Genomic DNA, 13,900 nt, shown 5'->3' with positions numbered 1-13,900 from the left:
CTCTGGGTACAGAGCAGGGAAGAGGTTTGAGTAAGGCCCAGGACTCTGGGTACAGAGCAGGGAAGAGGTTTGAGTAAGGCCCAGGACTCTGGTCTCAGATCAGGGAAGAGGTTTGAGTAAGGCCCAGGACTCTGGTCTCAGATCAGGGAAGAGGTTTGAGTAAGGCCCAGGACTCTGGTCTCAGAGCAGGGAAGAGGTTTGAGTAAGGCCCAGGACTCTGGTCTCAGAGCAGGGAAGAGGTTTGAGTAAGGCCCAGGACTCTGGTCTCATAGCAGGGAAGAGGTTTGAGTAAGGCCCAGGACTCTGGTCTCAGAGCAGGGAAGAGGTTTGAGTAAGGCCCAGGACTCTGGGTACAGAGCAGGGAATAGGTTTGAGTAAGGCCCAGGACTCTGGTCTCAGAGCAGGGAAGAGGTTTGAGTAAGGCCCAGGACTCTGGGGACAGAGCAGGGAAGAGGTTTGAGTAAGGCCCAGGACTCTGGGTACAGAGCAGGGTAGAGGTTTGAGTAAGGCCCAGGACTCTGGGTACAGAGCAGGGTAGAGGTTTGAGTAAGGCCATGAGATACAGCAGAGCATGTTCCCTTTAACAGTCTGTGTCCTCTCTCATCAATCTATCATCACACACACACACACACACACACACACACACACACACATACTCCTTCGCTCTCCCGTCCCCATCTTAGGGTAATTATTGCCAGAGGCAGGTTGGCGTGGAGATGGATTGCCTCTGACGTCTGGTGAAAGTGAAAGAGAGGAGAGAGAATGCACCGCCGAGAAAGAGAGAGGAGAGAGGAGAGATTAAGAGGTAACACAGGGAGCGAGATGAGCGGAGGGAAATGGAAAAAGATAGACAGGGAGAGACAGAGGCCAGCTTGCTTTCTGCTCAATGTTTTAGTAACCATTAGTAAACACACACACACACACACACTCACCTTATCAGCAACTTCAGCTATTCTCTTATTCTCAAAGTGGCTTTTTTTGGGGGGGGGGGGTATTCTCTCTCTCACACACACCGTCGTCCCCTTCTCTGCTGTTATTAACCTGTGGGGGCCTCTACTACACTGGGATGGAGAACACTGATCTCACTAGGGGGCTCTGAGATGAAGGTAGCAAATAGACTTCATCCCTTAATTACTGCTTGACCTGCCCGTTGTGTGTGTGTTTCACCCCTTAATTACTGCTGGACCTGCCTGTTGTGTGTGTGTGTGTTTCACCCCTTAATTACTGCTGGACCTGCCCGTTGTGTGTGTGTTTCACCCCTTAATTACTGCTGGACCTGCCTGTTGTGTGTGTGTGTGTGTTTCACCCCTTAATTACTGCTGGACCTGCCTGTTGTGTGTGTGTGTGTGTTTCACCCCTTAACCTGTTGCTCCTACCCTCTACTTTTTTGAACATTTTGTTAAAAATCGCGCAACATTTCAGCGCCCTGCTACTCATGCCAGGAATATAGTACGTTCATATGGTTAGAATGTGTGGATAGGAAACCCTCGGACGTTTTTAAAACTGGTTAAATCACGACTGTGGCTATTACATAACGTGCGTTACATCGGAAAGCGCAGGAAAACCTGATCACAGAAAATGGAAATAAATATCCTTGCGCCACTTCAAGCAATTGTTAACAGTGAGCCGAATTAGATAAGACCGAGCATTCAACTCCCACAGCATCCCCATGTTGTCTAGAGTCTTGTGAATTGAATCCTCTTTGATTCTTGGTTGAACCGAAAGAGGGGCACGACTTACCTCCGGTCTCCGCCCAGATCATTCCGGAAGAGCTCTCTCCTGAAATTTTTTCCAAGACGACAGCTAATGATATTTACATCGCCTACGGATGATTTTTATCGCTTATTAACGTTTACTAATACCTAAAGTAGCATTACAAACGTATTTCGAAGTGTTTTGTGAAAGTTTATCGTCTACTTTTTGAATTTTAAAAAATGACGTTACGTTGTGAAATCGCTGTTTTTTTCGTTTATCACACAGTCTACATATAACGATATCTTGGCTTTATATGGCCCGATTTAATCGAAATAAAGACCCAATAGTGTTTATGGGACATCTAGGAGTGCCAACAAAGAAGATGGTGAAAGGTAATGACTGTTTTCTAATTTATTGTGCGGTTTGTGTAACGCCGAAATGCTAATTATTTTGTTTACGTCCCCTGCTGTGCTTTTCTGTTGTAGTGTATTGGTGCATGCTATCAGATAATAGCTTCTCATGCTGTCGCCGAAAAGCATTTTAAAAATCTGACTTGTTGCCTGGATTCACAACGAGTGTAGCTTTAATTTGATACCCTGCATGTGTATTTTAATGAACTTTTGAGTTTTAACTAATACTATTAGCATTTAGCGTAGCACATTTGCATTTCCAGAGCTCTAGTTGGGACGCAAGCGTCCCAACTAGAGGCAAGAGGTTAATTACTGCTGGACCTGCCTGTTGTGTGTGTGTGTGTGTTTCACTCCTTAATTACTGCTGGATCTGCCCGTTGTGTGTGTGTTTCACCCCTTAATTACTGCTGGACCTGCCCCTTGTGTGTGTGTGTGTTTCACCCCTTAATTACTGCTGGACCTGCCCGTTGTGTGTGTGTTTTACCCCTTAATTACTGCTGGACCTGCCCGTTGTGTGTGTGTGTGTGTGTTTCACTCCTTAATTACTGCTGGACCTGCCTGTTGTGTGTGTGTGTGTGTTTCACCCCTTAATTACTGCTGGACCTGCCCGTTGTGTGTGTGTGTGTGTTTCACCCCTTAATTACTGCTGGACCTGCCTGTTGTGTGTGTTTTTCACTCCTTAATTACTGCTGGATCTGCCCGTTGTGTGTGTGTTTCACCCCTTAATTACTGCTGGACCTGCCTGTTGTGTGTGTGTTTCACCCCTTAATTACTGCTGGACCTGCCCGTTGTGTGTGTGTTTCACTCCTTAATTACTGCTGGACCTGCCTGTTGTGTGTGTGTGTGTGTGTTTCACTCCTTAATTACTGCTGGACCTGCCCGTTGTGTGTGTGTGTGTGTTTTACCCCTTAATTACTGCTGGACCTGCCCGTTGTGTGTGTGTGAGTTTCACCCCTTAATTACTGCTGGACCTGCCTGTTGTGTGTGTGTGTGTGTTTCACTCCTTAATTACTGCTGGACCTGCCTGTTGTGTGTGTGTGAGTTTCACCCCTTAATTACTGCTGGACCTGCCCGTTGTGTGTGTGTGTGTGTTTCACCCCATAATTACTGCTGGACCTGCCTGTTGTGTGTGTGTTTCACCCCTTAATTACTGCTGGACCTGCCCGTTGTGTGTGTGCGTCTTTCTCTCTCACGTTCTCATTCTCCAAAAGCCATTCTACCCCTTCTCCAGTTGCTACATTTTAGTTGTCGGTTTTATTATCCTCTAATAAAATCAATTTATGAACCTAAAATCCCCATTCCATTTTGGAATTCAGAAGTGATGTGCTTTCAGGAGCCTGTGGGGATTTCCAAAGGAAGCACAGAGAGAGGAAAGGACAGGGAGAAAGAAGCGGTGAAAGGGATTGATACTGTAATCATCTATTGTTAACGCAACATGTTAGATGGAGTCTTTTCATTCTGTGAATCTGAGGAAAATTACTGTAATCATTCCTTCCAGTCCTTTCTCCGTTTCTCCACTTTGGAACGTAACTCTGAAAGCAATATTATATTACAACTAATAATGGATACCGACTGTAAGCGACTATCAGAGGGTCTGTGAGTGCTATGGGTTGTGTGGGGGTAAGTCCCGCCATCTAGTTTTCATCTCACAAGCATTTAACCCCCTGTGGACACACACACACACACACGCACACACACACACACACACACACACACACACACACACACACACACACACACACACACACACACACACACACACACACACACACACACACACACGTGCATGCACACACACAAACAGAAATGCGTTGGCATTTAGCTGTGGAAAGTAGATTCTTGACTGACTGTCTAGCCTGTTACACTGATTTCATCAAGGGATAGAATGGATTTCATTGGCCACTCAAAACTGATCTGAAAATGTCCTCATATGTGTATGCGTATTCTGTTTTGCTCCGTCAACTATCTTAGTATTGTTGAACCAGGAACGTATGTACACTGACTTCATACACATTTCTATTATACGAGTACAGCCAGTGTCACGTTCTGACCTTTATTTCCTTTGTTTTGTCATTATTTAGTATGGTCAGGGCGTGAGTTGGGGTGGGCAGTCTATGTTTGTTTTTCTATGATTTGGGTATTTCTATGTTTCGGCCTAGTATGGTTCTCAATCAGAGGCAGGTGTCATTAGTTGTCTCTGATTGAGAATCATACTTAATTAGCCTGGGTTTCACTGTGTGTTTGTGGGTGATTGTTCCTGTCTCTGTGTTTGCACCAGATAGGACTGTTTTGGGTTTTCATGGTTCTTGTTTTTGCATTCAGTTGTTCATGTGTACATTTACGTATTAAAAGAACCATGGACACTTACCACGCCGCATATTGGTCCTCTTATCCTTTTCGCCTCTCCTCTTCGGAGGAGGAGGAGGAAATCCCTTACAGCCAGCAGGAAAAGTAGCCTCTTTTCTCCTCCTTGTTGCTCCTTTTGTTTGCAGAGGTTCATTCTCTCTGATTGTCTCAAAGTTGAAATGTCTCTCGACATCGAGGGGGGAGAGAGGGAAGGAGAGAGGTTTTAGTGCATTTCCATAGATACATTGTCTACTTTATAATGATACCAACTAATAGATAGCCATCATAATTGCAATGGCCAAAGGCAGGGTTCTTGCTAAACACTTTTAGTTTCAATTTCATGTCTTTCCCCATCAACTTTCATTACAGAATGTGTTTTCCGTCCACTAACACTAAACTTATCAAAGTGTTGTTGATTAGTTGAGTTAGGTGTGTTAGTGCTTGGCTGGAACGAAAGCATGTCACCTTGTATAACTCCCTGGCCCTTGGTTGTTTAAACAGTGACAGCCGATGACAGTCAGTGGCACATGTCCAGCTTGCTATTTGTGCAGCTCGGAGCTATTTGCTTTAGTCTAGAAATGGAACAGATAAATGTAATCGCATGTCTCCTCTTCTACCATCCTCTCCATCTGTCTCTCTCAGAGGAGTAGGTTGGCATTTAGACTGAGACATTGTAGTCATTCATTCTGCTTGTCTTTAATAAAACCAGGACAGAGGAAAACCATCCCCAGATTTTCATTCAAAGCAAATATCAGAGCAAATATTAGGCTTAATGTAGGCAACATGTGTCCATCACATTCTCTGTCTGTCCAACAAAGAATTCAGAAGAGCTGTGAAAGGTGATGCTACAGAAGAGTGTGTGTGGGGTGTTGGGGTACACGTGTGTGTGTGGGGTGTTGGGGTACGTGTGTGTGTGGGGTGTTGGGGTACGTGTGTGTGTGGGGTGTTGGGGTACGTGTATATTTTCACCGGTGGTGACGGCACAGGTGGTCTCAGTCAGTACTATGAGGGAGTATGGGGGAGTAGGAGGGAGTATGAGGGAGTATGGGGGAGTAGGAGGGAGTATGGTTGTTAGACAAAGTACATCATGTCACAGATCGGTTCATTCTCAACCAGGGAGCGTAACATTATCAAACACCAGACCGTTAAGGTTATTCCGGGATAAATGGTCTGCTTCCCCCCCGGTGTGAAGCTACTATAGTCCACCTATAGTCCACCTCGCTCATATTTCCCTTCACCACTATGTGACTGGGGACTTTCTCTCTCTCTCTCTCTCTCTCTCTCTCTCTCTCTCTCTCAGACACACACACACACACACACACACACACACACACACACACACACACACACACACACACACACACACACACACACACACACACACACACACACACACACACACACACACACACACACACACACATACACACATTCCTGCCTTGCACATTCGGTCTCCCTCCCTTGGTTGAGGCAGAGATTGAGCTGCTGTGTAAACCTAATGTACTGGAAGATGTGGCCTTGCTAAGGTGTGTGTGTATTTGCCTCAGTGAAGTTCCACATCATTGAGCCTGTAGCTCACTCCACCAGACAGGTGGCAGTGTTTTACTCTGTGATATGACTACTGTGCAGTATGTGTCGTACACTGGCTGGGGAACACAGACCTGAATAACTAATGAAAATATATACTTGAATAATAACCCTGTTTTATTTCTCTCTCTCTCTCTCTCTCTCTCTCTCTCTCTCTCTCTCTCTCTCTCTCCCTCTTTCTCCTGTAGAGAAGTGTGAGGAGGCTCTCTCCTCTCCTCTCCCTCACACTGCCTTCACTGCCTCCTCAGTCTTCACCAGTGGTTACGCTCCAGGCTACGCCAAGCTCAACCGGAGAGGAGGTAATACACACACACACACACACACACACACACACACACACACACACACACACACACACACACACACACACACACACACACACACACACACACACACACACACACACACACACACACACACACAGAGAGAGAGAGACAGACAGACACAAAGAAGCTGCATTTGGCTGGCAGATGTAATGACATTGATATGAATCGTTAGTGATAAGTCAATTTGCTAAGGGCTTCCTTCCTTGGGGGTGGAATAGAGATGGCACATAATCAATGAGACACAGGACAAGTATTAGTCTCTGTTGTGAAGGCTGACTGCTTCGACGTGTGGGTGTTGGTGTGTGGGTGTGTGCGCTAGCATATGTGCCTTTTTTCCAAAGTGGGACAAAGTGTCTAGTTTGAAAATTGTTTTAGCTAATCATAAATTCCACATGTTGTCCTCTACTGATCCACTGTCTTCTCTTCATGGGCTGTTTGAAGTTTTATTCCATGTTTTAATTAATCGATAAAACCACCAGCCTGTTTTTTAATTCAATTACTCCACAGTCCCTCCCTCCCTCCGTCCCTCTCAGTGACAGTCAGACAAGTAGTAGCAGTTTGTCACCCACCAATGATCTTCTATCAGCCTCAGAAGTCATTCATCAACGTTCTCTGTTTTGTCTAAAAGGGGGAATGGATAAGAACTAGTTTGAGTGGAGCTGCAAACAGTAAGAGGAATAAAACCAGACAGGAGATACACACACACACACACACACACACACACACACACACACACACACACACACACACACACACACACACACACACATGCAGCAGAGACTCACATGTAGTACAGGGTCTGAATTACAGCCAGTTTGCTACAGCAGGAAACTCATCCTGCAGCAACAGCAAATGTGAAATAGTACGTGGATTATAGTTAATGGACATTATTGTAGGGATTGATGCATTTTTTGTAAGGGAAAATCAAGTCCAAAATGTCAAAGTGGAAATTCAACTTCAGAAGACTTTTTAAACCTCAAATACACTACACGTTTGAAATGTCCTACAACAGGGTGGTCAAATGGTGGTCAAACACACACACACACACACACACACACACACACACACACACACACACTCACACTGCAGGCTCACAGACACACTGACACACATCTTGTCTCCAGTGGTTGTGGTGACGGTTATAAGGTGAGCGGTAAGGCTGTGATCATTATATTTTAAACTAACGAGAGAGGAAAAGGAATGATGAACTCTTGACAGCAAGACAAGAGAATAGAGAAAAGAACAAGAGAAGAGAGAAGAGAGGAGAGAGCCTGCTGAGGCAGTGGAACAGCGGAACGTAGTTTGATGGCGTTCAAAGGAGTCTTTTTATACTTATTAAACAACTCTAGTGGTGGTCACACACACCCACCCACACACACACACACACACACACACACACACACACACACACACACACACACACACACACACACACACACACACATACTACACTCCAACACACACACACACACACACACACACACACACACACACACACACACACACACACACACACACACACACACACACACACACACCCTGTAGCTCTCCATGACCACAGCTGGTGAACACTACTGTATAGTTCCATGTTAGATGTATTTTTGGGGATAAAGCCGAGCATGGTTGTAATCTGTAGGTCAGTACTGCTCTGCTGTGCTCCGGCCCTGTTAGGTTATCTGGGTTATCAGTAATATCTTGGGGGCTTGAAGTTTTCCTCTGATGTGTGCTGGTTTCTGACCTCATTTTGCTCTCTCTCTCTCTCTCTCTCTCTCTCTCTCTCTCTCTCTGTCTCTCTCTCTCTCTCTCTCTCTCTCTCTGTCTCTGTCTCTCTCTCTCTGTCTCTCTCTCTCTCTCTCTCTCTCTCTCTCTCTCTCTGTCTCTCTCTCTCTCTCTGTGTCTCTCTTTCTCTCTGTGTCTCTCGTTCTCTGTCTGTCTGTCTCTCTCTCTGTCTCTGTCTCTCTCTCTGTCTCTCTCTGTCTCTCTCTCTCTCTCTCTCTCTCTCTCTCTGTCTCTCTCTGTCTCTGTCTCTCTCTCTGTCTCTCTCTCTCTGTCTGTCTCTCTCTCTGTCTCTGTCTCTCTCTCTGTCTCTCTCTGTCTCTCTCTCTCTCTCTCTCTCTCTCTCTCTCTCTGTCTCTCTCTCTCTCTCTCTCTCTCTGTCTCTCTCTCTCTGTCTGTCTCTCTCTCTCTCTCTCTCTCTCTCTCTCTCTCTCTCTCTCTGTCTGTCTCTGTCCCTTTCTTTCTCAATTTCTTTATTTCTCTTTGTCTCTTTATCTCTCAATTCAATTCAATTCAATTCAAGGGCTTTATTGGCATGGGAAACATGTGTTAACATTGCCAAAGCAAGTGAGGTAGATAATATACAAAAGTGAAATAAACAATAAAAATTAACAGTAAACATTACACATACAGAAGTTTCAAAACAATAAAGACATTACAAATGTCATATTATACATATATATATATATATATATATATACAGTGTTGTAACAATGTACAAATGGTTATAGAACACAAGGGAAAATAAATAAGCATAAATATGGGTTGTATTTACAATGGTGTTTGTTCTTCACTGGTTGCCCTTTTCTTGTGGCAACAGGTCACCCATCTTGCTGCTGTGATGGCACACTGTGGAATTTCCCCCAGTAGATATGGGAGTTTATCAAAATTGGATTTGTTTTCAAATTCTTTGTGGATCTGTGTAATCTGAGGGAAATATGTATCTCTAATATGGTCATACGTTGGACAGGAGGTTAGGAAGTGCAGCTCAATTTCCACCTCATTTTGTGGGCAGTGTGCACATAGCCTGTCTTCTCTTGAGAGCCAGGTCTGTCTATGGCGGCCTTTCTCAATAGAAAGGCTATGCTCACTAAGTCTGTACATAGTCAGAGCTTTCCTTAAGTTTGGGTCAGTCACAGTGGACAGGTATTCTGCCACTGTGTACTCTCTGTTTAATGCCAAATAGCATTCTAGTTTGCTCTGTGTTTTTTGTTAATTCTTTCCAATGTGTCAAGTGATTATCTTTTTGTTTTCTCATGATTTGGTTGGGTCTAATTGTGCTGCTGTCCTGGGGCTCTGTGGGGTGTGTTTGTGTTTGTGAACAGAGCCCCAGGACCAGCTTGCTTAGGGGACTCTTCTCCAGGTTCATCTCTCTGTAGGTGATGGCTTTGTTATGGAAGGTTTGGGAATCGTTTCCTTTTAGGTGGTTGTAGAATTTAACAGCTCTTTTCTGGATTTTGATAATTAGTGGGTATCGGCCTAATTCTGCTCTGCATGCATTATTTGGTGTTTTACGTTGTACACGGAGGATATTTTTGCAGAATTCTGTGTGCAGAGTCTCAATTTGGTGTTTGTCCCATTTTGTGAAGTCTTGGTTGGTGAGCAGACCCCAGACCTCACAACCGTAAAGGGCAATGGGCTCTATGACTGATTCAAGTATTTTTAGCCAGATCCTAATTGGTATGTTGAAATGTATGTTCCTTTTGATGGCATAGAATGCCCTCCTTGCCTTGTCTCTCAGATTGTTCACAGCTTTGTGGAAGTTACCTGTGTTACCTCTCTCTCTCGCTCACTCTCTCGCTCTCTCTCTCTCTCTCTCTCTTTCTCTCTTTCTCTCTTTCTCTGTCTCTCTCATTCTCTTTCTCTTTCTCTGTCTCTCTCATTCTCTTTCTCTGTCTCTCTCATTCTCTCTCTCTCTCTCTCTCTCTCTCTCTGTGTCTCTCCTCTCTCTGTGTCTCTCTCTCTCTCTGTCTCTCTCTGTCTCTCTCTCGCTCTCTCTCTCTCTCTGTCTCTCTTTCTCTCTCTCTGTCTCTCTCTCTCTTTCTCACTTTCTTTCTTTCTCTTTGTCTCTTTGTCTCTCTCTCTCTCTCTCTGTCTCTCTCTCTGTCTCTCTCCCCCCCTCTCTCTCTCTCTCTCTCTCTCTGTCTCTGTCTCTGTCTCTCTCTTTCTCTCTCTCTCTCTGTCTCTCTCTCTGTCCCTCTCTTTCTCACTTTCTTTCTTACTCTTTGTCTCTTTGTCTCTCTCTGTCTCTCTCTTTCTCTCTCTCTCTCTCTCTCTCTCTTTCTCTTTCTCTCTCTCTTTTTTCCTCGCTCTCTCTCGTGCTCTCTTTTTTCTCTCTCTCTCTTTCGCTGTCTCTCACTCTCAGGTATTGTCTTTACCTTTTTTATCTCTCGCTCCCTCCCCCTATCGCTCTCTCTATCCTGCTTCCTATCTCTCTCTCTCTCCTGCTCCCTATCTCCCTGAACATCTGTGTATATGACAGGTGGGAGAGGAGTGACAGTCCCTTGACACGCACCGCCTCACCTCCCTTTCCCCTCATCTCTCTCCGTCTCCCCTCCCCTCTCTCCCTCTCCCCTCACCTCTCTCCCTCTCCCCCTCTCCCCTCACCTCCCTCTCCCCTCACCTCTCTCCATCTTCCCTTCTCTCTCTCCCTCGCCCCTCACCTCTCTCCCTCTCCACTCTCTCACTTCTCTGCCTTTCAACCTTCACTCACCCCATCCCTTTCTCGCTTTACTCTCTTCTGTGTCCTCTCTCTCACTTCATCCCTCTCTCCATCTATTATCTCCTCTCTCTCACTTCATCCCTCTCTCCATCTATTCTCTCCTCTCTCTCACTTCATCCCTCTCTCCATCTAATCTTTCTTCTCTCTCACTTCATCCCTCTCTCCATCTATTCTCTCCTCTCTCTCACGTCATCCCTCTCTCCATCTATTCTCTCCTCTCTCACTTCATCCCTCTCTCCATCTATTATCTCCTCTCTCTCACGTCATCCCTCTCTCCAACTATTATCTCCTCTCTCTCACTTCATCCCTCTCTCCATCTATTCTCTCCTCTCTCTCACGTCATCCCTCTCTCATCTATTCTCTGCTCTCTCTCACCTCATCGCCCTCTTCATCTATTCTCTCCTCTCTCTCACCTCTTCTGTGCCTTTCACCCTCTCACCTCTCTCACTCTCCTCTGTCCTCTATTGAATTTCACTTTAAGGGCTTTATTGGCATGGGAAACAAGTGAAAAAGCAAGTGAAATAATAATAAATTATAGAATTAACAAAAGTGGAAAAAAAACATTACACTTAAAACAGTTCCAATATAATAAAGACATTACAAATGTCATATTATGTATATATACAGTGGAAATAGTTAATGTACAAAAGGGAAAATATATGTTGTATTTACAATGGTGTTTGTTCTTCACTGGTTGCCTTTTTCTTGTGGCAACAGGTCACACATTTTGCTGCTGTGATGGCACACTGTGGTATTTTGGCAGCCTTTCTTAATAGCAAGGCAATGCTCACTGAGTCTGTACATAGTCAAAGATTTCCTTAAGTTTGGGTCAGTCACAGTGGTCAGGTATTCTGCCACTGTGTACTCTCTGTTTAGCTCCAAATAGCATTCTAGTTTGCTCTGACTTTTTGTAAATTCCTTCCAATGTATCAAGTAAAAATATTGTTGTTTTCTAATGATTTGGTTGTGTTTATCCTACATCCTCCATCCTCTCTCTCTCTTTCCTCTCTGCCTTTCACCCTCTCTGATCTCTCCTCTCCTCATCTCCCTCTCCTCTCACCTCATCTCCCTCTCCTCTCTTGGATATCTCACCCCTATTCTGCTCTCCCTTCTATTTTCTGTGTGTGTTGGAGAGGAATCTAGGGACCATTCCTTTTAATAACTGACCGTTTTGAATCCAACTGCCACAGTAGAACTCCTATTACTCTCCCGCCCACCTCCCTGTCTACAAGTTGTGTTCCTCTTGTGTTTCTGCATCATTTCACTTTGACTTATAAGAGCTCCGTGAGAGAGACTGCATATAAAAATGTATTGTAGCTAGGGACCTCAACACAGGTAGGGAGGGAGAGGGGTGTAGTGATGGAGTGAAGAGAGAAAGGCATTCTGTTTCAATCACACATCTTCCAGTCTAGAGCAAAGGTTATGCCCACCTAGATGGATTGTAAGATATACAGAGCCTTGAGAAGGTATTCACACCCCTTCACTCTTTCCTAATTCTGGTGTTACAGCCTGGATTTAAAATTGTTTAAAGTGAGATTTTCTTTATTGTCACTGGCTTACACACAATACCCCATGTTTTTATACGTTTTTACAAATGAATAAAAAAGGAAAAACTGAAATGCCTCGAGTCGATGTTGTATTCGGTGCATCTGACAAATACAATTTGATTTGATTTGATTTGACTGTGAATACAGTTGACCTGTGTTCACCTGTATTTACAACATGTTTATCTGTGTTTACTTGTGTTTACCTGTTTACATCATGTTGACATGTGTTGAACTGTTTACATCATTTTGACCTGTGTTTACCTGTTCACATCATGTTTAACTGTGTTTACATAATGTTGACCTGTGTTTACCTGTTCACATCATGTTTAACTGTGTTTACATAATGTTGACCTGTGTTTACCTGTTTACATCATGTTGACCTGTGTTTACATAATGTTGACCTGTGTTTACCTGTTTACATCATGTTTAACTGTGTTTACATAATGTTGACCTGCGTTTACCTGTTTACATCATGTTTACCTGTGTTTACATCATGTTGACCTGTGTTTACATCATGTTTACCTGTATTTACTTGTGGTTAGTTATGTTGACCTATTTACATCATGTTGACCTGTGTTTATCATGTTGACCTATGCTTACCTATTTACATCATGTTTGCCTGTGTTTACCTGTTTAACATCATGTTGACCTGTTTCTACATCATGTTGACCTGTGTTTACATCATGTTTACCTGTATTTACTTGTGGTTAGTTATGTTGACCTATTTACATCATGTTTGCCTGTGTTTACCTGTTTAACATCATGTTGACCTGTGTTTACATCATGTTGACCTGTGTTTACATCATGTTTACCTGTATTTACTTGTGGTTAGTTATGTTGACCTATTTACATCATGTTGACCTGTGTTTATCATGTTGACCTATGCTTACCTATTTACATCATGTTTGCCTGTGTTTACCTGTTTAACATCATGTTGACCTGTTTCTACATCATGTTGACCTGTGTTTACATCATGTTTACCTGTATTTACTTGTGGTTAGTTATGTTTACCTATTTACATCATGTTGACTTGTGTTTACCTGTGTTTACATCATGTTTGCCTGTGTTTACCTGTTTAACATCCTGTTGACCTGTGTTTAACTGTTTCCATCAAGTTGACCTGTGTTTACATCATATTGACCTGTGTTTCCATCATATTGACCTGTGTTTACATCAAGTTGACCTGTGTTTACATCAAGTTGACCTGTGTTTACATCAAGTTGACCTGTGTTTACATCATATTGACCTGTGTTTACATCATGTTTGCCTGTGTTTACCTGTTTAACATCCTGTTGACCTGTGTTTACCTGTTTCCATCAAGTTGACCTGTGTTTATATCATATTGACCTGTGTTTACATCAAGTTGAACTGTGTTTACATCAAGTTGACCTGTGTTTACATCATATTGACCTGTGTTTACATCATGTTGACCTGTGTTTACATCATGTTGACCTGTATTTACATCATGTTGACCTGTGTTTACATCATGTT

The 13,900-nt window shown here is 43.7% G+C and overlaps 1 protein-coding gene across 1 annotated transcript in view; it reads left to right on the top strand.

Annotated features, from left to right (window-relative positions):
* Positions 1-13,900, top strand: part of cntnap2a (contactin associated protein 2a) — a 383,710-nt gene that overhangs the window by 124,718 nt on the left and 245,092 nt on the right. Inside the window, exon 2 of the mRNA XM_065007055.1 lies at positions 6,227-6,337. Coding sequence (XP_064863127.1) covers positions 6,227-6,337 — 111 coding nt within the window. The remainder of the gene's footprint in view (positions 1-6,226; positions 6,338-13,900) is intronic.

Source organism: Oncorhynchus nerka, linkage group LG22 (genome assembly GCF_034236695.1).
Source record: "Oncorhynchus nerka isolate Pitt River linkage group LG22, Oner_Uvic_2.0, whole genome shotgun sequence".
NCBI classification, from domain to species: domain Eukaryota; kingdom Metazoa; phylum Chordata; class Actinopteri; order Salmoniformes; family Salmonidae; genus Oncorhynchus; species Oncorhynchus nerka.
The sequence above is the reverse complement of the archived record's forward strand: the minus strand, read 5'-3'. Positions and strand labels throughout refer to the sequence as shown.